Source organism: Thamnophis elegans, chromosome 4, assembly GCF_009769535.1.
Source record: "Thamnophis elegans isolate rThaEle1 chromosome 4, rThaEle1.pri, whole genome shotgun sequence".
Taxonomy (NCBI): domain Eukaryota; kingdom Metazoa; phylum Chordata; class Lepidosauria; order Squamata; family Colubridae; genus Thamnophis; species Thamnophis elegans.
In genome coordinates, this window is record NC_045544.1 from 123,922,282 (window position 1) to 123,947,259 (window position 24,978).

The 24,978-nt window shown below is 41.0% G+C and overlaps 1 protein-coding gene across 5 annotated transcripts; it reads left to right on the forward strand.

Moving 5' to 3' along the window:
* Positions 1-107: 107 nt before the first annotated feature.
* On the forward strand, positions 108-19,283 carry ORAI2 (ORAI calcium release-activated calcium modulator 2). 5 transcript variants are annotated; one of them, XM_032217044.1, is made up of 3 exons: positions 108-188; positions 14,339-14,579; positions 17,483-19,283. In XM_032217044.1, exons 1-3 carry the CDS (start codon positions 184-186, stop codon positions 18,026-18,028), a joined length of 792 nt encoding a protein of 263 aa, XP_032072935.1. In that variant the 5' UTR covers positions 108-183; the 3' UTR covers positions 18,029-19,283. The 5 variants fall into 5 exon arrangements, with proteins under 5 accessions (XP_032072935.1, XP_032072940.1, XP_032072936.1 ...); XM_032217045.1 differs by lacking the exon at positions 108-188 and adding an exon at positions 9,078-9,213; XM_032217048.1 differs by lacking the exon at positions 108-188 and adding an exon at positions 9,090-9,165.
* The last annotated feature ends 5,695 nt before the right edge of the window (positions 19,284-24,978 follow it).

Below are 24,978 nucleotides of genomic sequence, written 5' to 3' on the forward strand. Positions count from 1 at the left end.
ATATATATATGAAAATTCTTAAGCGGGAGAAGGAAAAGTGAGCTATTCCCTCCGTCACATGCCTGCTACTATCGCGAGGTCACGTGACAAGGCCTTGGCGTTGCCTTGGCAGCACCGCAGGCGACGGCACTGGCGTTCCTGCAGCTGCCGCCGCCGCCTCTGCCGCCCGTCGTCCCGTCGTCCATGGGGTAAGTCGGCGCGCGGGGGGGCGGGGAGGGTGGAGGTGGGTGCCTACTTTGCATATTCGCATATTCATAGATGCACAAAGAGGTAGGTAAGAGCTGGCGGGAGGCTCTGTCCGCCACGACGCAAAAAAAGTGGCGGCTTTGCCAAGGCGTGGGTGGGTCCAGAAGAGCTTCCTCCTCTTTGCACCGAGGTCCTCCTGTTCGCTGGACACGTTTATTCAGCCGAAGTAAAGACTCCGGGAGGCGGCAAAATACGCTGAACTTAGATTAGCGTTAAGCCTGCTTCTGTGTTTCGTGGCTTGGTGGGTGCCGCGAATCCAGAACCCGCTTGTGTTCAGTGTATTGTGTGGAAAGTGGTTAAACTAGGAACCGTGTTCTGCAAACGGAGTCATAAAATCTGAACTTTAAGGTTGTATGTAGAGGTCGGCCTGCAAGTAACGTTATTTCTACTGTAATGCAACAAATAATAATTGATAATAAACTACCGTAAAATTATTATTATTTTTATAAACTGCCTTGCCTGCAAGAATCTACATACCGGTAGATATCATAACCGCCTACTTCACTTGCTGGGAATACTTTTCAAGTCATTGCCTCCGCAATTTGTTAATAAGTAAAGGCATTTCCACAGTATTCTTAAGCTGCTTTTGAATTCATTTTCTGGGTTTGCGAAAGACAAAATTAACTAGACTGGATTTACAGAAGATATTAAAGTCCTGGGAACTTAACAAAAGTGAACACTAACCAAGCTTAATGGAATGGGCAAATGAAGCTGTAGCTCTTTAAAAGATGGAGTGGGGGGGGGGAGAAGTTATACTATAGTGTTGTGGTGGATTCCTGGATTAGACAGGGGGTTGGACTAGATGATCACAAATGTCCCTTTCAACCCTTATGTCCCACAATTCTATAAAAACCATTCTACTCCCCAAAATCTTAAATATATACTGTATGTTTACAGGAGTAAAGGAACAGTTTGTGTATTTTGTGGCAGCAATCCAGTATCGCTTATCTTAATTGTGAGTTTTGAAAGACTCAGGTCAAATTCTGTTTAACCCTTTGGGAAAAAATGGGATTGAATTTGACAGAGCTCTGGCTTATTGCCAACACACTGCCATTTACTTTCACCTTGGAGTTTACCATAAGATTGTAACTTATAGTTTTGGTTTATCTAATCTCTAAAACTACATTGCTATATACTTGTGATGGCAAACCCATGTGGCACAGGTGACATGCAGAGCCCTCTCTGCTGGAACCCCTGCCCAGCTCTATGGCGCATGCACGCGTGCCTCCCCTGGCCAGATGGTTTTTGGGTCCCCCCGCAGGTTTTCCCCCAACCCCCAGCATGCCCTACCTTTCTCCTCCATTTCTGCCGCCCTCACCAACCTGGAAGCCAAAACAGGGCATGGGGAGGGCTCGTGCGACACCCGTTTTGGGGCTGGAAATTCTCCTGCACCAACTTGGAAGCCAAAATGGGGCATGACGAGGACCATGCGCGGAGAGTCAAAGAGCAAGCGTGGGGAGTGCTCGCATTGCATTTTGGGGATTGGGGCATGGGTGCGTGCATTTGTGCGCACACTTTGGGCACTCCGCATCGAAAAGGTTAACCATCACTGCTATATACCTATACATCTGAACATCTTTTTCTGTCATTTCTAAGGGCCAGCAATGTACCGTACTGCTTTATAAAGTTTTATAGGCGAAAAGGAGCGGTCCATATGTGCTAAGAGCTTACTATCTGAAATAGGCAATGAGGAAGCAATATTGATTGGGGAATGCTAAGAGCATTCAGCGTTGTAATAGGAACCAGCTGAGTGTCAGCATCAAAATGGACTTGAAACAAAGAAGCAGCTCCCAGTGGCAGGAAGTATCTGGAGTGAGAAGTACCTTTTAAAAGCTAGAAGCCCCTCTCTGCGTGGTATAGGGTGTTCACGCATGTGTGCCTGGAAGGTCTCAGAAGATCAGCCCAACACAATGCAGATGTGAGCTCCGTTTGAGAATTATGGATTTCAATAGGTAAGTGTTTAATACTCAAGATGAGATACTCAGATATTCTCTGCTGAAATCTCTAAAAATCTTGTTTTAGCTGGATCAGGCTCCCCCCAAAGGGTTTCTGATAAAATATATTGGGTGATATTAGCTTCTGAGGGAGGATGGAGTAGTTATCCAATCCAGATTGGGGAAAGGTGCTGTAATTTTAATGGAAAAATATATATATTTCCTGGCAGGGGTGTGTATGTATACGTGTGTCTGCATATTTTTTCTATACCATTTGCTCAGTATGTTATTAGTCTTCCAATTCAACTTCAACATGTGCTTGCAAGCATTGCATTAAATATTCTCCCCCCCACTTCTCATTTTGTTTTCTTGTTTGCTAGTTTTGGATGGAATAAAAGAGAGAAAATAGCCTTATGAGATTTATTCCTAGGCAAGTCGCTATAGACTTAGCATGCCTGATCATTAAGTTGTAAATCACATCATATTCTCTGCATGAAATCAACATGTTGTGAGAACGTTTGCACACACGGCAAGATGCCCCACCCAGAAGTGCTCTGATATTGACAGGATAAGGAGTCCAACGCAAGAATTTACAACACAGGGAAAGATAGCTAAAAGCAGGTAATATTAATCACAATAACTCCACCAGGGAAAGGTGGAAACACAAGAATCTATTTGTCACTTGATTATTTGCATCTGTGTAGCGGAGTAATTTCCATAATTATATGTGGGCAGCATATTGATGGGTATATTTCTAGCAAGAAAAACAGTGCTCCATTTCAGATTGATTGATGAGGTGCCATCGTCCATGGTGACTCCTGGCGACCGCATAGATAGATTTTTCTCTATGGCAGTCTTCCCTAACCTGGTCTTTTAAGTCTCCCAATGGTGCATTCATCACCATTGTAATTGAGTCCATCCACATTGCTGCTGGTCGTTGTCTTATTCTCTTTCCTTCCACCTTTCTCAGCCTCAGAGCCTTTTCCAGAGAACTGGCGCTTCACATAATGTGTCCAAAGCAGGACACATTTGTGCCTTGAATAACAACTCTGGGTTGATGTGGTTAATGATGCGTCGGTTTCTTTTCTGGATTGCCCACAGTATTCTCAGGGGTGAGATACTGGAACAAACAAATTTCTTTGCAGGGAGGGATGTGGAGTTACAAATTTTCAGTGGTGGGTACATGATGGTAGCAAAATGATGCAGAATTCTCTTCTTGGTCAGCTAATGGCCAGTTATTACCTCATTTAAATAAATGTACTGTGTCAAAACAAAAATAATCCTGCATATGTGAAGCATCCTATGAAGATATTAGAATATGACATGTTGGAGGTAGGAATCTGCTACCAACATTGACGGGGTACTTGAAGGGCTATTTTTTCCCCAAGAATTTTACCTGTTCAATCCAGTCCAACAGATTGGCTGCCAGAGAATGTTGACTCTTGGGAACTGGAAAATGGGCTTTTTCTGCTGCAGCCGCTGCCTAGTGGAATATTCTCCATTTGGGGATTAAAATGGTTCCAGTACTGTTGGCTTTTCCCAAAGTTTTAAAAATGTGCCAGGGCCTGGGGCTCAGAAAGGGCCTTGTTATTTGACTTTACTATTAGTTCACAGCTGCTGCTTATTCATTTTGTGGATATTTTTATTGTTTTAATGTTTTTTATGTCATTGTTTTAGAATTTTAGAATTGTAAGCCTCCCAGAATCACTTGGTTGAGTAGGATAGCTAGAGAAATGAAATAAATAGTCCTCAACATTTGCTCCGAAATAAAAAGGGAATTGGTCTCTGATGGCAAGTGTGAGTGTGAAGACAGGGAGGGGAAAAGCTTTCTAGTGTGATAGTAAATGCTGTCAGATAAGAAACCCATTGAGTATCCTTGGAGAAATGCAATATTTTAGTCTCTCCCTTCCTTCTTTTCAATAATTGTGCAAATTTGGAGGGTGTTGGAGAAAATTTACTTTGAAGAAATAAAAGCACAGCATCATCTGTTTCTCAAGCTTGACAGCGTTGAGATATGTGGACTCCAATTCCCAGAATTCCCCAACTGGGAAAGGTTGGGTAATGAAGATATTTTCTTCCATTCTTCGTTGTTTGTTGCTCATGAACCTTTACACCATTGTTTTCCTTCTGGCTTTAAAGCAGAGATACCAACTACAACCATACCCAGCTTCAAGTGCTCTGGTGTTCTCAAAATGTTTCCCTGTCTCTAGAGAGCCTGGTTGGCATGACTTGTGGCAAAACCAAATGGTCTCTCCCAGGGGTGGGCTTCAAAAATTTCAGCAATGGGTTGTTCTGCCCCGTTGCTAAGTGGGTGTGGCCATGGCCTCCTGCACCACAGCGGGGGAGGGGCGTTTTCGCCTTCCCCAGGCTCCAGAGGCTTTCCTTGAGCCTCTGGGAGGGCGAAAACCGCCTACCCCCAGGCTCCGAAGGCCCATTTCCCCCCCTCCCCAAGCCTCCGTGCGGGCCCTGCACTTACCTTGCATCCAAAAACGGGCCGCGTGGAGAATCCTGGGAGGGGAGGGGTGGGCGGGGCCAGCCAGGGGTAGGATTTGGAGATTCTTCAAACTGTCCATAATGTTAGCTAGGGGGTTCTCCCAAACCCGGGCGAACCCGTAGCAGCCCACCCCTGGTCTCTCGCAGTCAAAACTCATGAAGCCAGAGACCTATCTCAACCGCTACATTCTCAAGATCTCATTAAGCTGTTATTGCAAGTCATTTTACAGTTAGGGAGAAATGATTGGCTTCTCAATCTCTTTTCTTTCTCTCTCTCCCAAAGGTTTAAAATTTCTACTTGGAAAGATCTAAGTATCCTGTGGGCCAGATCTGGCCTCCAAGCCTTGTGTTTGACACCCCTGGTATAAGATTTCCTGCTTGAGGAGGTGGGGAGGGTTGAACTAGAAGACCTCCAAGATCCCTTCCAACTCTTACTCTGTTGTTCTGTTTGTTTCTCTGGAAAAAAACAAGCCAGCAGTATTTCAAAGGCTACTGCTGCCCCACAGTTGGGCAAAAAGTTACAGAAACATGGTGCCAAGACCAGTCTCAATTGTGGCTGCTAAAAAAGGACTAGCTTTGTCCCCTTGACATCTCATTTCATATATTGTTAAATTGCAGAATCTGGAGCACTGTCATACTTGTATGATGTTTTAAATAAGTGAGATTCAACCAGATATTCAGTGGCTGCCATACGAGCCTGGCTGTTGTGCAGCATTTTAATTGATACTACTATAGTGTCACTTACATTATAATTGATACTACTACAGATTCTCCATGACTTACAACCACAAAAGGGGCTGGCATTTCTGTCATAGGTCATTGCATGATAAGTTGAGTCACCATGGAACCAACCTGATTTTAGAACCATTTTTTACTACAGTCGTAATTCAAGTCACCTTGCAGTCGTAAATCAATTCATACAGTTGTAAGTACAAATCCAGTGGCTTTTTAACAAGAAACCGACAAAAATAATTGCAATTTCGCAATTACATGACTAGGCCACAGCTGGTAAATGCGAGCCAATTGTCAAGCATCCGAATTACAATCACATGACTGCGGGGTGGGGAGGTGTAGTGCAGTGTTTTGTGACAGTTGGAAGTGCTTTACAAACACTGAAATCCAAGGCTATTATTTATTCGAACTGTCATTAGACAAATGGTCAGAAGTCGAGGACTGGAAGTATTAGAGATGAGGAAAGGCGGGGGGCAATTACGATCAAGTCCATTTCTCTTGTGGCTCCCAGTTTATTAAACTCTTTTCTTCCACATCACATCATTTTTTTTCCTATCTGGTTCGTCAGCTTCTGATTTAGATGTTGGCAGCTGCTGTTTGTATTCTAACAGGGAGCTATTGAATTTTCCAGATTACAGTAGCTCAATTCGTTGAATCTTCAACTAAGCAACCCAGGCTTTTCCTATATGCTAAGCCATATATTGGGAAAGAGCAAACACCCGCCCTTTAATAGATTTAGTTGTGTATTCTTTCTGAGCGTGGCTGTAAAATGTAGGCGGTCCTTATGCCTGATTTCCATTTCTCTTTGTTTAAAATGAGAAGAGAAAGTGACACAACAGCAAGATGCAGAACCATAGTCAGCAGAGTATATAAGTGACCTAGAAACTGCTTGCAGCCTTGCAAATTGCCAGAAGATTGTGGCACGTCAGTCACGTTGTTTCAGTGGTGTGATACACACTCAGAACAGTGGCATGGGAAGTATAGCAGGTAAGCTCCAAATCAGCTAGTAAAAAGTGGCTTGCAGTGAGCCTCGTGGCTTACGATGAGGCTGGCTCTGAGTCAGCTTTTTGGGTGCTTCAAGGATCTGTTTTATATTAGCGTTTGACATTATTGTCTTTATTCTCCATTGGATCCAGATGTGGCCAAACGCCAAGTACACTCACTGGAATCAATGGAAATTTCCTAAGACAAAAATTGCCAACATCCCATTTGATTGATTTCTGACAGTATACAGGTGAAACTCGAAAAATTAGAATATCGTGCAAAAGTTCATTTATTTCAGTAATGCAACTTAAAAGGTGAAGCTAATATGAGATAGACTCATTACATGCAAAGCAAGATAGTTCAAGCCGTGATTTGTCATAATTGTGGTGATTATGGCTTACAGCTCATGAAAAGCCCAAATCCACAATCTCAGACAATTAGAATATTACATGCAATCAATAAAACAAGGATTGTACATAGAACAATATCGAACCTCTGAAAAGTATAAGCCTGCATATGTACTCAGTACTTGGTTTGGGCCCCTTTTGCAGCAATTACTGCCTCAATGCAGCATGGTATGGAAGCTATCAGCCTGTGGCACTGCTGAGGTGTTATGGAAGACCAGGATGCTTCAATAGCGGCCTTCAGCTCTTCTGCATTGTTCGGTCTAGTGTCTCTCATCTTTCTCTTGGCAATGCCCCATAGATTCTCTATGGGGTTCAGGTCAGACGAGTTTGCTGGCCAATCAAGCACAGTAATCCCATGGTCATTGAACCAGGTTTTGGTGCTTTTGGCAGTGTGGGCAGGTGCCAAGTCCTGCTGGAAAATGAAGTCAGCATCCCCATAAAGCTTGTCTGTGAAAAGAAGCATGAAGGGCTCCAAAATCTCCTGGTAGACGGCTGGGTTGACCCTGGACTTAATGAAGCATAGTGGACCAACACCAGCAGATGACATGGCTCCCCAAATCAACACATACTGTGGAAACTTCACACTGCACTTCAAGCATCTTGCAGTGTGTGCCTCTCCATTCTTCCTCCATACTCTGGGTCCCTGGTTTCCAAATGAGATGCAAAAGTTGCTCTCATCAGAAAAGAGGACTTTGGACCACCGAGCAACAGACCAGATCTGTTTTTCTTTAGCCCAGGTAAGAAGCTTCTGATGTTGTTTGTTGTTCAGGAGCAGCTTGACAAGAAGAATACAACATTTGAAGCCCATGTCCAGGATCCGTCTGTGTGTGGTGCGCTGACTTTCTATTAATGTGCTTTGATACAGCACTTTGGGAACATCCAACTTCTTTTGCAATTACCTTTGGAGGCTTTCCCTCCTTATGGAGGGTGTCAATGATGGTTTTCTGCACAACTGTCAGGTCAGCAGTCTTTTCCATGATTGTGATTCCTACTGAACCAGACTGAGAGACCATTTAAAGGCTCAGGAACCCTTTGCAGGTGTTATGGCTTAATTAGCTGATTAGAATGGGACACTTTGAGCCTAGAATATTGCCTTTTTCACAATATTCTAATTTTCTGAGATTGTGGATTTGGGGTTTTCATGAGCTGTAAGCCATAATCATCACAATTATGACAAAACACGGCTTGAACTATCTTGCTTTGCATGTAATGATTTATTTAGTTTCACCTTTTAAGTTGCATTACTGAAATAAATGAACTTTTGCACAATATTCTAATTTTTTGAGTTTCACCTGTAAATGGATCCAACCAGGTGATTTATTTGGGTGAAATATTTTAAATTTTCTTTAGTTGAATAAATGAATGCATGGCCTAAGATTGACTACCGGCTGCCAGCAATTCGGCAGTTGGAATCTCACCAAGCTCATGGTTGACTCAGCCTTCCATCCTTCCGAGGTGGGTAAAATGAAGACCCAGATTGTTGAGGGTTAGGGTTAGGGTTATGTTGACTCTATAAAACACTTAGAGAGGACTGTAAAGCACTGTGAAGTGGTATATACTGTATGTCTAAATACTATTGCTATAAGTGGCCTGGGAGTACAAGGTTATTCTTGCACAGTGGCCTCTTAAGTAAGGAAAAAACAGAATCATAATTCTAAGTTGAAATGCAGATAGAATTTTTTTGCATCCCCTCTGGAAATGCTTTTTTATATTCTGCAAAATCAGTTGCAGTACATCCTTTCAGTTACTGAAGTCCTAGCTGTCTTGTAAATTAATTGATGTATTGTGAACAATTTAGTTTTTTAAAGTAAAAATTATACTTTTTACTGTATGCTGTTTCCCCTAAAATGCTGTTTTTCAGAGAGGGGGGGAGGGAGGGAGGGAGGGAGAGACAGACAGACATCCTTCTTTCCCTTTTGCTTCTCTCTATCCTCTTTTAGCAAACAATGTTAACAACCTCTGTTTTCTTTGAGGATTACTAATTTAGACTCCTTTAGGTTAAATATTGATATATTTAGGACCAAACAATACATTTTAAAATATTCAACAGTACACAGGGATGCAAGATGGAGATCAATAGTCTTTGTTCCAGAATCGTATTGCTAAGCGATTTGAGATTTTCCATAGCTGGAGTAAAATGGCGAAGAAGAACAGTGCTGGAGAGTTTTGCCCAGAAATCTAAGGTTTTAATAAGCTGTCTCTGCTTCTCTTTTATGGATCATTCCTGCCTCACTTTCTGTTTTCAGAGGAAATTATGCAACAGTGCATAATTTCACTCAGAGCCGTGTTTATATCCTGTAGGGCTTGCAAAAATGTGAATGTGTTTGGCTGCTCTATGTGACTCAGGAACCATGAAAGAAAAAAAAAAGGTATGGTTGAGAAGGAACAAGACACAGCTGCAGAGAATCAGATGAAAGGTAAGATAGCCAGGGAGGTTAAGAGAGATTGTCAAGTTCTGAGCAGAAAAATCGCTGCTTTTTGTGTGTGTGGGAGTGCTTCTGTGTTAGATCATGATTGTTGCTGGATCTGACCGCCAAAGCCATGCTTCACTTAACCATAAACTCTTGGGAAAAGAGTAATTTCCCATTACTTTGGAAGTCTGGTCACCAAAGTTTGGTTTCCACATTCTCAAAATATGTATTGGAGCTACAGGTCTTGACTTACGAGCACAGTTGAACCCAAATTTTCTGTTAAGCAAGCTGGTTGTTAAGTGAGTTGTGCCCCATTTTATGACCTTTTTTGCCATGCTGTTAAATGAATCACTGCAGTTGTTAAGTGAATCATACAGTTGTTAAGCGAATCTGGTTTCCACCGTTGACTTTGTTTGTCAGAAGCTGGCTGGGAAGGTTGCATAGGTTAATCACATGAACAGTGCAGTTGTTATAAATACATGCTAGTTGTGAAGCACCTGAATTTGATCACATGACCATGGGGGTGTTACAACAGTTGTAAGTGTGAAAACCAGTTGTAGCCATTGTAATCTCAAAGGGTGACTATATGGATGTATGTCAAGGACTACCTCTATAGATGTACTAAAATGGCAGTGCAAAGAGTTACCTGCAGGGAAAATTTTGAAAACACTAAAACCTTAGAATCTTTTACTTTAGGTTCAAAGTTTTAAAGTCGGACAAGATGTAGATTGATAAGCCTGTACTTATGATAGCTAAGTGCTTCATAGAAGCATCGAATTGGAAGGGACCATCTAATCCATGTTTAAAGACTGAGTACCAGTTGTATCAGTGGCTAAGATGCTGAGCTTATTAATCAGAAAGGTCGGCAGTTCGGTGGTTTGAATACCTAGTGCCGCGTAACGGAATGAGCTCCTGTTATTTGTCCCAGCTACCCACCTAGCAGTTCAAAAGCACATAAAAAATGCAAGTGGGAAAATAGGAACCACCTTTTGTGGGAAAGTAACAGCGTTCCGTGCACCTTTGGTGTTGAGTCATGCCAGCCACATGACCACAGAGATGTCTTTGGACAGTGCTGGCTCTTCGGCTTTGAAACGGAGATAAGCACCGCCCCCTAGAGTTGGGAACAACTAGCACATATGTGCGAGGGGAACCTTTACCTTTAACTTACCAGTTGTTTGTTGTGACATATGGGTGGAATAGCAATTGATTTTGGATTTCCCAGGAATATCTGGAGAGCTGCAGTGGACAGTCAGATACTTGTCCAGAAGCATACAGGTAGTCTTTGATTAACAACAGTTCGCTTAGCGACCTACGAAGTTACAACTGCATTGAAAAAAGTGTCTTATGACCATTTTTCACATGTAGGACTATTGCAGCATCCCCGTGGTCATCTAATGTACATTCAGATGCTTGAAAACTGACTCAGGTTTATGACGGTTTGCTGTGTACCAAGGATATATGATCACTTTTTGCAACCTTCTGAGAAGCAAAGTCAATGGGGAAGCCAGATTGACTTAACAGATGTGTTATTAATTTAACAACTGCAGTGATTCACTTAACAAAGGTGGCAAGAAAAATCATAAAATAGGGCATAACTCACTTAACTAATCTCTCACTTAGCAACATAAACGTCGGGCTCATTTGTGGTCGTAAGTTGAGGACTATCTGTAATTGGTCAGCTGCATCAGAACTCTTCTTTGGCTCTAATATTTATTAAACTTGTATACCATCTGACTGATAATACTTTTGGTGTTATATCTACAGAAAATGTTGTTTAAAAGACAAAGATGCTTCCTCATCCCTCTTCTAACTCCTTTGTTAGCCTTCCCATTTCCTGACCTCAAAGAGCAGCAACCAGTTGTGACCCCATCCTTTCCCTGCTGTGATTTCTTTTCATGGAGATGGTGAAATTAAAATCACAAATGGCCACTAACTTGCCCCCTGGTGAAACTCTGGGGAATGGAGGCAAGCCCCAAGCGGGTGGGGGAAATCCTAGGAGGAGTTGGATGGAGGTAGGAATTTCCCTTAGTGGGAATATCCCATCCTGTAATTTCAAAGAAATTACAAAACTGTCTTTGACAAATTTATTGTGAAGCCTAAATTAAGCCAATAAGTTATTTATCTCAGCTTCCCAAGCCTCCTAGGAACTCTGCAACATTGTGGTGGCACCACAATAATACATGGGCAAACAATAGATACAAACTCAAGGTAAACTGCTCCAAACCTGATTGCAGAAAATACGACTTCAGCAACAGAGTGGTCAATGCCTGGAATGCTCTACCTGACTCTGTTGTTACATCCTCAAACCTCTATAACTTTAACCTTAAGCTGTCTACTGTTGACCTCACCACATTCCTAAGAGGTCCGTCCATAAAGGGGGCGTGCATAAGCGCACCAGCATGCCTGTCCCCATTTATTCTTACCCATTTCCTGTGTTCATGCCCATGTTTATACATACCTGTTATCTCATACATGTTTGACAAACTAAATAAAATAAAATAAATAAATATGTATCTCAGATCAGTTCAGGTGGACATGATATCATAGCTTAATGGAGAACTTGATTAATTAATTAAGTGAAGATAATCATTTATCAGGCTGGATTACTACCTGAAATAAAAGATACAGGATTTATGTTTTGCTCTAAATTGTTACTTCCTTTTTTCTCTCTTTCAACCGGAAATGTCTTTTGGTTTCTAAAGAAGTTATGAGTTTTATCTTTTATCCTTTTCTTTCTTCGCCAGCTCCAATTTTGTATTGTTCATTTGGTTTTTCTTGCACATACAAAATTCAAATTTCAGGAAATTCTGGTGGAAGAACTTGGAGTATATACAGTGCTTGCTTTTAAGCACTTTTTACAACTATGACAAATATGAAGTTCCGCGACTATTTTACAAAATGTATTGTGTATTACTTCATCGGCCCATAAAACTATATTTTGTGCATAATAGTGAAAAATGTATTTGAAGGCAATAATTATGAGCGTATTGTTTAAATTTATTTCAATATACTATTGTTAGTTGGCAATGAAATTGCAAATCTATCACCTTTTATACTTGCTTAGACAAGGTAGACAGTCCAAATGGTAAAGTTGAAAACAGAAGAAATAAGTATTGTATTAAACGGCACAAACACACAAAAAATATCAATCAAGCAACTTCAACAAGCACTATTTTCTGGGAAAGAAGCTAAAGTTGGTGGGGAAGAATCAAGGCACAAGATGTACATTTTGCTATATCAGTCATTGCTGAATGTAATAGGCATTGTTGTATAATCCATTTTTAAAAAATAGAACATATCTGTTGAAAAGTGGTAATATGTAAATACTGGTAGTCCTCAATGTATGACCACAATTGAGCCCAAAATTTATTTTGTTAAGTGAAACAATTGTTAAGTGAGTTTTGCCCCATTTCACAATTTTTCTTGCCATGTTTGTTAAGTGAATCACTGCAGTTGTTAAATTAATAACACATATTATATGTTAACTGAATTTGGCTTCCACATTGACTTTGCTTGATGGAAGGTCAGAAAAAGGGATCAAATGACACTGAGCCAGTTGTCAGGCATCCATAAATCACGTGACCATGGGGATGCTGCAACAGTCATAAGTGTGAAAGATGGTCAAAGTCACTTTTTTCAGTGCCGTTGCAGTGGTCACTAAACAAACTGTTGTAAGTCAAGCTGTTGTTGCTATTCAGCTAGCCTAATTACAATATTCCTACGTGCTTTTCCCATTACTTCACTTTTCATCAACTAACTTGTGCAATTTCACCTTTTGCTTCATTTTTCTTCCCAGGGCTTCAAACAGCTGTAAGCTACGTAGTTTTATACAGTGTTTTTGTTGCATCATTTTAACTGATTTTAATTCCAAAGAGGAATGACAAACAATGACTATGCTACAGTATTGTTAAAGAGCAATACTGGAAGTGGCCTTTGAGAACAATGGCTATATTCAGAAAAAGTCAAATTTTATTTAATAATAATTTCTATTCCTACATGCATCAAAGGCACCTTCTTTCAGAATATTGTTGATTTTGCAAATTACCAGCATTTGAATGGTACATGTATGTTTTGATAACTGCAGGTCAGCTCTGCTCTTTCATCAGGGGTGCATTCATCCTTACTTCTTTTATCATACTTTTTCATCAGTTCCTTTTCATTTGGTTTTAAAGCTTGCCATTTCAGGGTACTGTTGTGACCTAGATTTCCCCAGCAGCACGAAGCCGAGTCTTCGTCCTAATAAACCCCTTTTATTTAATTTACAGTGCAAAATCTTTCCTCTCCTACAGTCTTTCAAGATAGTTCACAATTACCGACTTTTATCAGGCTTGGAGAGTCTTTCAGACGCCGCAATACTTGGCAAGAATGCAGGAATTAACTAATTGTCTCCTGCAAACACCCCTCCCCTTTCACTCCTCTTTTATTCCCTATGGGAGGGGCCATTCACCGTCCACCAGTGGCCTTACTCCCAAGTCAACCTTTGTTCCTTAGCTGTTCCCTTTGTCTGGCAACTCTGCACATGCACACACTGGGAACAGGCTCCAGCTGTTTGTTTGCCTCACTGATGTCTGAGTCTGAAGACAGCTGATAACTGTCAGACGGCCTTGGCCCCCTCTCTGCCTCTGACGCAGAGCCCTCGTCAGAGCCTTTCCCAGACTCCAGGACTGGCCCATGTTCCTCCCCAACCTCCTCACTGTCTGAGTCTGCTGCCAGCTCTGCTGGCCGCTGGGCCACAACAGGTATGCAGATTGACTTTACCTTAGGTTCATTCTTAAGTATTAATTTTAATCCTGTAATTGTCATGCCAACTGACCTCTTTTTCATATTTCCCTTCTATATTACTTTAGTTTTTAGTTTCGCTTTTTTCTGCCTCCTGTGACTGAAATCCTTGTGCTGCATTAAAATGCACTAATCAGTACATTTATGCAGGTTGCATTGGGAATTCTTTAAATAAATGCTTTTATTTAATCACTTGTAATCAGTGAATATATATGTGGGTATACAAATTAGTATATGTAAAGTAATTCTAGAAACACTAATCCTCCTTGCCTAAAACAGTGTTTGATCAACCCTAGCTTATATTTTATTTATAAACAGTAGCTAATGGTTGGATTTTTAAAAATTTCTGTAGCTTGACTTTCATCATGAGTTCCGAGTTAAATGTCCCCGTAGACCCTCCTTCTTCTACCTGTTGTGCTGAGCCCACCGGCAAGGGCATGGATTACCGGGACTGGGTCCGTCGTAGTTATCTGGAGCTGGTCACCTCCAATCATCACTCTGTTCAGGCTCTTTCATGGAGGAAGTTATACTTGAGTCGAGCCAAGTTGAAAGCTTCCAGCCGGACCTCTGCCCTCCTCTCTGGATTTGCCATGGTATGTTTTTATAGCTGCTGGGCTATCACGATTTTTCAGATCTGTAACTATTACTGTTGAACTGAGTTCCTTGAAATCTTCACTGGGTTCTCTAATACAGGTAGACCTTGACTCACAACCATAATTGAGCCAGGGGTGGGCTTCAAATTTTTTAGCAAGGAGTTCTCTGCCCGGTTGCTGGATGGGCCTGGCCATGGTGGGCGAAGCCTAGTCGGTCTCCACCATGGCAGGGGAGCATTTTTGCCCTCCCCGGGCTCCATAGTGTTTCCTCAAGCCTCCAGAAGGGTGAAAACAGCCTCCCCAGGCTCCAAAGGCCCACTGGAGGCCAGAAACAGATTTGTTTCCAGCCTTCCTGAACTTCTGGTAGGCCTGTTTTTTGCCCTCCCTGAGTCTCCGCGCACGCCTTGCACTTACCTGCATCCAAAACGGGCCGCGTGGGGACTCCTGGTAGGGGAGGGGTGGGCGGGGCCAGCCAGGAGTAGGATTTGGGGGTTCTCCGAACTGGACAAAATCTTAGCTAGAGGTTCTCCTGAACCCCAGCAGCTCACCCCTGAATTGAGCCCAAAGTTTCTGTTGCTGAGTGAGATATTTGTTAAGCGAGTTCTGCCCATTTAATGGCCTTTCTTGAGACAGTTGTTAAATGAATCGCTGCAGTTGTTAAGTTAGTAATGTAATAATTGTTAACTGAATATGTCTTCCTCATTGAAGAGCCAAGGTGGCGCAGTGGTTAAATGCAGCACTGCAGGCTACTGCTAGATCAGCAGGTCAGCGGTTCAAATCTCACCGGCTCAGGGTTGACTCAGCCTTCCATCCTTCCGAGGTGGGTAAAATGAGGACCCAGATTGTTGGGGGCAATATGCTGACTCTCTGTAAACCGCTTAGAGAGGCCTGAAAGGCCTATGAAGCGGTATATAAGTCTACTGCTATTGCTATTGACTTTGCTGGTCAGAAGCTTGCAAAAGGTGATCACATGACCCGTCATAAATGTGAGTCAGTTGCCAAGCATCTGAATTTTGATCACATGATCATTGGGTTGTAAGTGTGAAAAATGGGATAAGTCATTTTTTTCAGGACCATTGTAACTTTGAATCGTCACTAAATGAACTGTTGTAAGTTGAGGACTACCTGTATTCAGATGTAACCAGAGCTAGCCCAGAGCACCTGATACCGTTCCGGTATGGTGCTCCGGAGGGCCCACCCGCCCGCCCACGCTTCTTACCGTGATTTAAAGCTGTCGGTGTTTACGCGCATGGCACATACAGCACTTGTGCAACGCTCCGCTGAGCAGCTGGAGCATTGTGGAGGCTTGTGGAAGCGTCGTTTCCAGCTACAACGCATGTGCGCACTGCGTGTGTGTGCATGCGCACTGCATGCATGCATGTGGGTGCACGTCGGGGCCGTTCCAATCGTACTGGTTGGAACGGAATCCGGAACCCACCACTGGATGTAACAAACCTGACCTGCAATCAAAAGTATCCAGAGGAGCATTAAAAGTGCAATATAAGCATAAAGCCAGTCTTTGCATGCAGAATTATGATAAGTATATGCTCATTTTTAAATGCTAGTGCACTTCTGTATTCCATTGTTTTCACATCCTGTTTGTCAACTTTCTTTTCAATAAAAAGTGCAAAGCTTGCATGTCCAGTTACTTTGCTGGAAGATACTTTCAAAATACTTTTAAGAATTGTCACATAGATCTAGATTTGGGGCATATTCTGAGCTCCCTTTCACTGCATGTGCTCAGAAGCTATAAGGTTGTTGTTTGGATTCATTTGTCTTGCTTCCTGTTGTGCAGCAAGTTGCACTTGGTGGCGTAAATGGCCAACTTGGCCAATGTCGACTGGCAACTACCCGGAGGAGAGCCTTCTCGGTGGCTGCTCCGACCCTCTGGAACGAACTCCCCGTGGAGATTCGTACCCTCACCACTCTCCAGACCTTCCGCGTAGCCCTTAAATCCTGGCTGTCCCGACAGGCCTGGGGCTAAAGACTCCAACCCCACTCGAATAGTATGACTGTTGTGCTTTTTTAATGATGTATTGTCTTCATGTTTGTAACTTGTTTGTCCCTCCCTCCCCCTGAATTGTGAGCCGCCCTGAGTCCCCTCAGGGAAAAGGGCGGCATACAAATAAAGTAAATGAAATGAAATGAAATAAATAAAGTAAATGAAACTTTCAAGATTCCTGTTACATCAGAGGTGGCAACATACAAACTATGTGACTCCCCAGCCTTCAGAACCCTAAAGCTGTCTGGTATCGCAGCACTAACATTTCGCAGCAAAGATAATTTCTTTATTTTGAAAAAGAAATAAGGGTAAAAATAGGTATATTGTTTATCATATTTATATGGCTGCCCATCTCACAAAATGTGACTCTGGGTGGGAAAGGAAGGAAGGAAGGAAGGAAGGAAGGAAGGAAGGAAGGAAGGAAATTGTGGCTTTGCACCATTTAATGTGCTTAATGACATCATTGTGTCATTTACCTTATGGATTGGGGAAAAATGCAACCCTTAGGTGCAAAAAACTTCTGCCATTCTTTTCTTTTCCTTTCCTTACCACACCACACCATGTTTAGGAACCTTCCTTCCCAAAACATAAAACCATGTTAGCAGCAGAGTCATGGATTAAAACAAATTTCAATACTATTAGGTTTATGGGTGCTTAAAAAGATAGCATTAAGTGGATGACTTCTTTTCATTTGACTATCTTCCCTTCTATCCTGGCAACATGCTAATTGGTTTCTCCAATGGAACTCCAATCTAAATCCAATCAAACTGATTGGTTATGTGCCATCAGATCAGTGTTGACTCTTATCAACTAGGTAGATACATTTTCTCCATGATGATCTGTCCTTAACCTGGTCTTTCAGGTCAAACAAATAGTCACCTCTTCATATGTTATTTTGCAGGTGGCAATGGTTGAAGTCCAGCTTGAGATGCAGTACCAGTATCCCCCAATGCTGCTGATTGCCTTTAGTGCTTGCACCACCATTTTAGTTGCTGTCCATCTCTTTGCTCTACTTATCAGCACTTGCATCTTGCCTAATGTGGAAGCAGTGAGTAACATCCACAACCTGAACTCTATCAGTGAGTCTCCCCATGAACGTATGCATCTATACATAGAGTTGGCATGGGGTTTTTCCACTGTTTTGGGCATCCTTCTCTTTCTTGCTGAGGTTGTCCTCCTATGCTGGATCAAATTCCTGCCAGTGGACTCTGCGTTGAGAAATGATAGCACTGTTATCCAGAAGACCAGCCAGCATACAGGCTGGCATGCGGCCCTCATCTCTACTATAATTATGGTTCCCGTGGGGATCATCTTTGTTGTCTTCACGATCCATTTCTACCGGTCGCTTGTCCTCCACAAAACAGAACGCCACAACCGAGAGATTGAAGAGCTCCACAAATTGAAAGTGCAGCTAGATGGGCATGACAGGGGTTTGCAAGTTGTGTGACAAACAAATGCCTTTTGGTTCCTACGTTCATGTTCAGCTGAGGGTTCTTTTAGCAGCAGCAGCAGAGCAGCAGAAAGGCATGATAGGCTGTTTAGAATCCTATCTTTCTCTGATGTCAAAAATTTGGCTGCTTTTCATTGAGGCCCAGATCAACTTCCCTTCGGTTCTTCATCCTGCAGCCAACATAACCATGTTTATAAAATTGAAGGCTACTTACATCTGGGCAGTTATTCTTTCCACTTCCATAACTTGAAAACAGCCTATCTAGCTGCATGGTTGTGATGCATTTTAATTGCTGCTCTTTGTAGTATTTTTTGAGGAAATGCATGGAGTAAGGGAAAAGTCTGGGTGCCACTGCTCTCCTCTTACTGGCAAGGTTTACAGGCATTGCTTTGGGAATGAGTGTGTACATCGTCACATGCAAATAGATGCTATGGAAATTGTGAAATGTGTCTGCTTTGTGATTTCACACCCAGGGAGTATTTCTGGATTACCGACAAGGATAGATTCGGATTGAGCCAAGAACTTTTACTCTGCCTGCATTATTTTTCTTCGTTTATTATTTCATATTGCTTCTATAAAGTATTTTTTCGCATTGAAAAGAAAAAGAAAAAACAGCCCTTAGCCCAGAAATCCCCATGTTTTTGGTTAATCAGAATTTTGGGGAAAGTACAGCAGTACTTTTTCTTCTTAAATGCTAATTATAAAATAAAGATTTAAAAGAGGAATATACAGTACATTAAATTTAGAAATCTCCCCTGATTGCACAACAGTTGTATGTGTAAGGTTGTAATTTAAAAACAACACAGCCCTGGATACACAATTTGTTACGCTGCAGGAGGCTTCCAAGCTGATACTATTCTCCAATATCAGAAGACAGCTGGAATGTAAAGTACAAATTCTGATTAATGCACAGTTGTTTTACGATGTAGAAATACTGTAGTAGTGACATAATATGGATAGTATTTGGAAAAGGCCTTTTTACAAGTCCAAGAATCCTTGTTCAAAGGATTCACAGCAGTTCTGTGTGTTCACAGAATTCTAACTTAGTGAAATGTGGATGATTTCATTTAGCTCTATTCAGTGTGGGAAAATTAAATTTTACCTTATGTATTCTAATTTAATAAGAGTTGATTGTAGCAGGTATCTTTCAAAACGTGTGCCCTATATTCACATATATCAATATCCTATTTCACACACCTTACAGTATATATATATTCAAAAATTACTGTATTTTGCAAATAAGAGGATAATTGTATGATGAATTACAAAGACAAAATTTCCCCAAAGTTTTTTCTTATGTAAATTTAGGGATACTTTGAAAAGGAAAAATAGAATATAATCATAAAATATAATCTCTGCTGGTAAATTGTTCAAAGGTAATACGTCATCCCTTACTTTTGCTTGCCAGATATATTTGTTTTAGTATAATTAATATATATATATATATCCATTGTATATGTATTTTCTGCAAAAGACATACTAGTTGTGAAGCTACATAAAATACCAGTTTTGGATACTTCAAAACAACTTTTGTACTGCTTTTTTTAATCTCTTGTCATTAATGATTTAAATAACATGTGTATTGGAGATGGTGTGAGTATTTGTGTATCTTCAAATTAGGCCTAAATCACAAGTCTGATCTATAGCTGGTAATTGAGATTCTCTGTAAACTGCAGTACAACAAATAGATTGTATGCAATATTTACATGGCAATAGAAGAGCCATATATTCCTGTAGTTAAAAAAAAAGTTTCTTAGAGCAGTTGATTGGATCTGGATTAAGTTCCACTTTAGTTTCATTACAATAATTGGGACAAGCTAGCCACAATTTAATCTCGTGTCCTTTGTTATCAGCAGGGCTGAAATCTAGCACAATCTATTCCACAGTATATGCAGCCCAATATAATCAAGCAAACTAACTGTAAACTCTAATTTAGGTTTGCGTCAAATATTGCCCAAGAACATGGCTATCAAGTATATTTTTTTAAAAAAATTATATGTGACTCAATTTAGATGGAATAAGATGAGAAGAAAAAAAATAAAAATACTGTACAGTATGGAGATTCTTAGTCATGGTTGTCCCAAAGGTGCTCTCCACCCCCCCACCCACCCCCCGAGCTGAAGAAGCCTCTTGGATGAGAAGCGAAATGTCTTCAAAGAAAAAACCAGAAAGTCCAGTTGTCTCTTGAAAAAAAGCACATTTGGGACTGTACAGCATTTGATTTTCTATTCCTAGCAAGGAGAGGAAAAGGGAGGGAAGGACACTGGTCTCATATCTTGGTAAACTATGGTTTATTAAATACCAACATATTATTTAATTCTGTATAGCACATTAATTTAATGAATTAATTTGACCTACTCTTAAATGCCACAGGTTCGGTTCTTTTACAGTAGAGGTTATGAACCTCCCGGGGCTGTGAACCAGTTCCGGTCCGTAGCCTGTTGGGAAATGGAGCCTTGCAATCGGTGGGCAACTGCACAAAGCTTTATTTGCGCAGGCGCAGGATTAGGTTGCACATGTGCAACCGTTCCCTCTCCCCCTGCTACTGTTGCCATTGCTGCTACCAGTCCATGGGCCCAAAAAGGTTGGGGACCACTATCTTACAGAGAGTATACAGTAGCTAGAAGAATATTTTTAAAAAATGAAAGAAAGAAGAAGCCAGCTAAGATGTAGAAGGGAAATGGAATTTTTATCTCGTTTTGGGGTTGCTATATTGATCAGAGATAGTACTAGATTCTGATTACTACTTGAAGCAAAAAAAACCTTTTGCAGAGATGTGTTTTTTTGCCATTTGTATAAGGAACTGAATTTCTGAACGTTTATGAAAAGAAAGTTTGATTAATTACACTTTGTTCCACTGACGTCTTGAGTATTAAGACTTTTAACATGATAACACAAGACACCAAAACCTTTATTACCATCATTTTTATTTTATTTTCACAAATCCAAATCACCACCACTAAGGATTACCAAATGTTTGAGAAGGCTTTTCAAAGTGTAAAATATGAACTGTAAAAAGCTTTTCTGTGGTCTCACTAAACAATGAAGCCACTACTTTCATCTTCTGTGACCATCTCTCCTCCATTCTCCAGTCTTATTCTGGAGTTGCCTTCTTACAGTATAAGACATCATTAGATAGATGTTCCATGTTAATTTATGCAATTGTTCCAGAAACGCACAACTTAAGGCAAAGTATTTTGTGCAGAACCCTCTTAAAGCACTGTATGCAAACCTGAAGCAGGATTACAAAAATGCAGGATGAAGCTAGGAGATAAACTGAACTAGAATCCCAGCAAAGTGAACTGGAGATTCAGGAAACAACATCAGTGGTGGGTTGCCAATTTTTTTACTACCGGTTCGGGTGCGCTCCCTCGCATGTGACTCTTCTGCGCATGCACAGAAGCAGGTGGGCGGAGCCTCCTGCTGCCACTACTACCCATTTGCCCGAACCGGGAGCAGCCCACCTCTGAACAACATGTAGGGAAAGGATGAACACATCTTAAAGTTGCTGTGGACACCCTGTCTCCTTGTCCAAAATGCAACTGATCTTATCAGCATCCAGACTGCTGTTTTCACTCTCATTTGATCAATCTTATTGATCATTAATTTGCCCATTTTGGCCTTCTGTGTCTCAAATTTGTATGCCTAATGTCCAGCCTCAACTCTGGATGCATTGGAATGTTTTGCATACTGCAGCCACATGGTGCAAATGACATCAGCAAATTAACCTCATTAACTACAGAGACATCCAGTCCTCCCAAGGAGTCATTCATGACTGACTTCCTGCAGATCCTCCTGGTTTCCTGCTTTTGCAGTTTTGCCATGTTTTATCTGCTAGTATACAGGTAGTGCTCGACTTACGACCACTATTAACCCCAGAATTTATGTTGCTATGTGAGAAATTTGTTAAGTGAGTTTTGCCTCATTTTACGATTTGCCACATTTGGTAAGTGAATCGCTGCAGTTGTTAAATTAGTAACACAATTAAGTGAAACTGGCTTCCCCATTGACTTTGCTTGGTCAGAAGGTCATAAAAGATATCACATGACTTCAGGACATTGCAGCCGTCATAAATATGAACCAGTTGTCAAGCATCCAAATGTAAATTACATGACCATGGGGATGCTGCAATGGTCATGTCACTTTTTCAGTGGTGGTGTCACTAAATGAACTGTTGTAAGTCGAGGATTACCTGTACAAGAATAAATCATATTTTAGTCTTGCAGTTTTAAGGAAGCATAGGAGATGAGTTTTGTGAATTTACTGCAATATGGTACTATAGTTGTTTCATGCTAATGGGATATATTCCCTGAATAATACAAAAATAGTAATAATGGAAAATAGGGCCATTCCCCAAGCCATATTTTTCGGACTATAAGACGCAGTTCTCCCCCACCCCTGTCAAAAGTGGGTGGTGCATCTTATAGAGTGAATATTGCAGTGGGGTGTTGGTGTGGAACTGATCAGCTGTTCTAGATAGTTGGGATCAACGTCACCTATTGCCGCCGCCGCCTGCTCATGGTGAACCAGGGATGGCAAACAAGCTTCAGCAAATGGCCCGAAGCTATGGCAAATGGGCCACAGTGGCAACAAATGGGCTGTGGTGGCAGCAAATGGGCGACAGCGGCAAACAGGCCATGGCGAATGGGCTGCAGCAACGGCAAATGGGCCACGGTGACAGCAAATGGGCCACAGAGGCAGATATTTTTTTCTTGTTTTTCTCCTCTAAAGCTAATGTGTGTCTTATAGTCCAGAGTATCTTATAGTCTGAAAAATACGGTAAATAAGTTACATTATACTTTGTATATAATAACAGCTAAAATTAGACTACATTTAGGAGTAACTAGTCTGTATCAGAAAAACCACAAGCATACTATACAATAATTTCATCATCTATCAAAGACATGTACCGGTACTTATAAAAATCTTGTTAATTGTATAAATACAAATGCTACTTTCTTCATGAAGATATTTTACATTACGGTAGTTAAGAAATAAACCCTTTGTACTGCTTTTTTAGCACTACATGTTGGAAATGCCTCAACAATAAATAAATGTTGGAAACATCTCGACAAGAATGTTCTTTCATATATGGTGGTTATGCTAAAAAAAAAACCACTAAATTATTAAAAGGAAATACACCAAAACATTCAGAAAATTCTTAATAACATTTGAATTAAAACAGCAAATATTTTTATTAGGATGATTCCAGAGAACATAAGTAAAAGGTATCATAATTTATTAACATATATATTGATAGTGGCAAAAACCAATCTGACACAATATTGGGGGAGGGACCCTGGCCATCAATACAAGAAGTCTAAAATCGAAGAATATGCAGCAATGAAAAGTACATATATGCAGCAGATATCTAATGAAATTCAAATAGGAATGGTTCCCTTAACCATGGAAGTAACCATGTTCCCTTAACCATGGTTAGTAACCATGTTACTAACTCCAAGAGCCAAGGTGGCGCAGTGGTTAAATGCAGCACTGCAGGCTACTGCTAGATCAGCAGGTCAGCGGTTCAAATCTCACCGGCTCAGGGTTGACTCAGCCTTCCATCCTTCCGAGGTGGGTAAAATGAGGACCCAGATTGTTGGGGGCAATATGCTGACTCTCTGTAAACCGCTTAGAGAGGCCTGAAAGGCCTATGAAGCGGTATATAAGTCTACTGCTATTGCTATTGTATTCCCTTATATACAGCACCTCATGTAGGTATGCAAGCTAAAATATACATACATGGACACACATACAGGTAGTCCTTGACTTACAACCTTTTGTTTAATTACCATTCAAAGTTATAACAGTATTGAAAAAAGTGACTTTTTCTATTGGCAGCATCCCCATGGTCATGTGATTAGAATTTGGACTCTTGGCAATTGGCTCATATTTATGACAGTTGCAGTATTCTAGGGTCATGTGATCACCTTTTGGGATCTTCCCGAAGCAAAATCAACAAGGAAGCCAGATTCATTTAACAATTACATTTAACAATTAGAGCCGAGGTGGCATAGTGGTTAAATGCAGCACTGCAGGCTACTTCAGCTGACTGAAGTTCTGCAGTTCAGCTGTTCAAATCTCACCGGCTCAGGGTTGACTCAGCCTTCCATCCTTCTGAGGTGGGTAAAATGAGGACACGGATTGTTTTTTTTTTTTTTTTTTTTTTCAAATTTTTTATTTTTGTTTAAAAAAAAAAAACAAATATTTCATCATTTGTCAATCATTAAGACATTGAAGTACAATTTTTTTTGTTGTGTGTATCCCTCCCTCCCTCCACCCCCCCACCCCCCCTCCTCCTTCCCCCCCCCCGACTTCCCAGAACCCGTACACGGTATGGATTTTTAACTAACACAGTCTAAAATCTATTGAGAAAAAAGAAATAAAGAAATTAATGACATTCTAGATTGACCTTAGCTTCTTCTTACTGAACTGACTTTTAACAGTTTAAATCATTTCTGATCTTAAGCATAGGCTAACTGGAATTTCTTAGTCCCGTATTTATCCTCTCTAAGAGGTTCTACCATTTCTAACTGTAAGTTTTTGTAGTAAACCGCTGTCAAGCCATCTGTACCTGGTGCTTTCCCTGGCTTTAATTGCTTAATTACCTGCAGGATTTCCCCCGAGGTTATTGGTTGATTCAATTTTTGCCTGTGTTCTTCTCTAACTGAAGGTATTTTCTCCTTGTCTAAATATTTGTCTATGTCTAAACCATTAATTTTATCCCCTTTATACAGTTCTGTAAAAAATTCCCAGAAAGCCTTTTGAATCTCTTCCTGTTGGAACACCTCCTTCCCTCTGTAAATCAGTTTAGATATATTTCGAGTTTTCCTTTTTTTCCTAATCTGATAAGCTAACCATCTGCCAGGTTTGTTTGCATTACAAAAAGTATTGTGTTTTGCATATAATAAATTAGTAGCTACCTGGTCAGAGATCAACATGTCGAA